Here is a 2,527-nt window from a genome sequence, read left to right as displayed (position 1 = left end):
GTGGACCATGAGACTGTGCAGGGGAGATGGGCATACGCATTTGTTTTTTCTTTTTACTAGCTGCACTGGCTGGCTGGCACAAATACAAAGTGGTACAAAGCTTATGAAAGGGAGCCTTTTTGGCAACGCACAGGGAAAGTCTTTGAAACGTCTATATGTGGACCCTGCAAGTCCACAGTTGAGAGACCATCCAGGATGCTAGCCTAGATTTGGTTTGACAAGGAAGGATTCACTCATCGGGGCACGCAGTGTTGGTTTTAAACACAGGGAAATAACTAGGCACCACCTGAATGTCCAACAATGCGGGAATGGTTACAGAAATGTTAAGGTCCATGGATACACAGGAGCACTCTGCAGGCAGGCACTGAAGATGACGTTCCATAAGCCTGTTGAATAGCATGGAAAGAAGTTCAACGCGTTGATATTTCTGTTTGGTTTTAGTCGCTGAAAAGAGCAGGTTAAGAAACACCACATACATGAACCACACTCTACAAGAATATGTTAAAAGGGAAGGAGGGTCCGGGGGGAGAGGGGGAGAAAGGGGTAGCAGAGAGCCTGGAAAAACAGCACACCAAAGAAGGTAAAAGAGGTTCTCTCTGAGTATTGGGAGGATGGGAAGCAATCGCACTCTTGGTTCTTTCTCCCACACCAGACTTCCTTCTCCTTCCAGATATTTCTACCACGAAATTGCATCACCTGTGCAGTAAACAAAGAGACAGAAAACGCTTTTAAGAATCAGACCGACCACAGGCAGAAGAGGCAGCCTTTAACCTCTCAAATGGCACAGATTAGCGGGATTAGTCTCGGGCGGGGGTGGGGGTGGGGGTGGGGGTGGGGGTGGGAGCCGACTGGGGTTGGGGAGAAAGGAGGGGGAGGAGAGGACAGGAGAGGAGGGGAGAGGGGAAGAGAGGGGCTGAGAGCAGAGAGGGGATGGGAAGCTAGCTCGAGCTGGCAGGGGAGGGGCAAGAGGAGGGTGGAGGGAGAGAGGGCAGGAGAGAGAGGGGAGGAAAGAGGAAAGGGGGAGGGAGGGGAGCGGAGGTGACGGGGGGGAGGCGAGGGAGGGAGAGGGAGAGAGAAACCTGCACTCCCAATACAATACACTGCTGGTGGGTTGGGGGGATGGGGGGAGGGCTGTAACGGGGTGGGAGCCAAGATTTGGCTCTACTGGCTGGGTCCCGGGATGTCTTCATCGGAAGGTGGCCTCATCATCGGAGTCATCGTCGAAATCCTTGAAGTCAGCACTGGTGGACTGGCGGGCCCAGGCTCCCCTTTCGGCCTCTCTCTCCTTGTGGGACTTGAATCTCCCCACGAAAATCTTGCGGTAGTTGAGGAACATGCCATTGAGCGCATCTATGGCCCGCTCGGCCGACTCCTGCTTCTGGAAGTGCACGAACCCGTAGCCCTTGGGCCCCTTTTCGTCACAGGCCACCTTGCAGGACAGGATGTTGCCAAAGGCCGAGAAGATGTTGTACAGCGCCTTGTTGTCGATGGTCTTGCCCAGGTTCTTGATGAAGACGTTGCCCACCCCGCTCTTGCGGAGCGACGGGTCCCTCTGGGACCACATGATGCGCACAGGCCTGCCATTGATAACGTCAAAGTTCATGGTCTCCAGGGCCCGCTTGGCATCCACCGGTTGCTGGTAGTTGACATATGCGTAGCCCAGAGAGCGGCGGGTGACCTTGTCCCTGCAAATGCGGATGGACAAGATGGGCCCGGCTGGGCTGAACTTCTCATACAGCATCGACTCGGTCACCTCGGGGTGCAGGTCGCCCACGTAGAGCGAGGCCGTGGGAAAGTCTGGGTTCCCATCCGAGCCCCCGGCCGCCGCCTCTTCCTCTTCTGCGGCCAAGGCCGCCGCCAGCTCTTCATCCATGTCCACCCTCCCGTAGGAAGGCGACGCCGCAGCCTCCGCAGCGGCCCCAGTGGCCTCCGCCAGGCTGGCCTCCTCGAGACTGGCCTCCGCCAGGCTGGCCTCGGTGGCTGCCACCGCCGCGGCGGCGCCGGCGGCCTCCGCCTTCTTGCCCGCCAGGGCCGCCGCCCTCCCCCAGGCTGGCCTCCGCCGCCGCGGCCTCGGCCTCGGCCTCCACCTCCGCCTCCACCTCCGCCACGGAGGCCTCCGCCACCGCCTCCGCCACGGTCGCCGCCGCAGCCTCCGCCGCCGCAGCCGCCGCTGCAGCGACCTCCGCCGCCACTGTCGCCGCGGTCGCCACGGTCACCGCTGCCGCCGGGCCGCTGCCGCGACCTCCCTTCCCGCGAACTGAGGGGGCGGCGAGAGCCGCTGGGCGCCGGGACCCGGGCCGGGGGCTCGCGCGGGCGCTGCGGCAGGGGCTCGGGTCTGGCCGAGCAGGCGGGAGGGACCGAGTCACCTGCGGCGGCGAGAGAGAGCGCGAGAGCCAGAGAGCCAGAGAGCGAGAGGGCGGGCGGGCGGGCGGGCGAGGGGGCGAGCGCCGGCCGGCAGCGCGCACAGCCCAGTCTCCGCAGCCTGCAGCCGCCGCCGCCGCCGCTCGGTCGTGGGCTGGCTGGCGTG

At 62.1% G+C, this 2,527-nt stretch overlaps 1 protein-coding gene across 1 annotated transcript; it reads right to left on the bottom strand.

Moving 5' to 3' along the window:
- Positions 1–949: 949 nt before the first annotated feature.
- On the bottom strand, positions 950–2,053 carry LOC127218532 (polyadenylate-binding protein 1-like 2). Its single transcript, XM_051179552.1, has one exon. It carries the CDS (start codon positions 1,871–1,873, stop codon positions 1,187–1,189), a length of 687 nt encoding a protein of 228 aa, XP_051035509.1. The 5' UTR covers positions 1,874–2,053; the 3' UTR covers positions 950–1,186.
- Between the last annotated feature and the right edge of the window lie 474 nt (positions 2,054–2,527).

This window comes from Phodopus roborovskii, unplaced genomic scaffold (assembly GCF_943737965.1).
Source record: "Phodopus roborovskii unplaced genomic scaffold, PHOROB, whole genome shotgun sequence".
NCBI classification, from domain to species: Eukaryota; Metazoa; Chordata; class Mammalia; order Rodentia; family Cricetidae; genus Phodopus; species Phodopus roborovskii.
This window is presented reverse-complemented; position numbering and strand designations above follow the sequence as displayed.

Coding starts and splice junctions, on each gene's coding strand:
- LOC127218532 (XM_051179552.1), bottom strand. CDS start 1,873: ATGGATGAAGAGCTGGCGGCGGCCTTGGCCGCAGAAGAGGAAGAGGCG.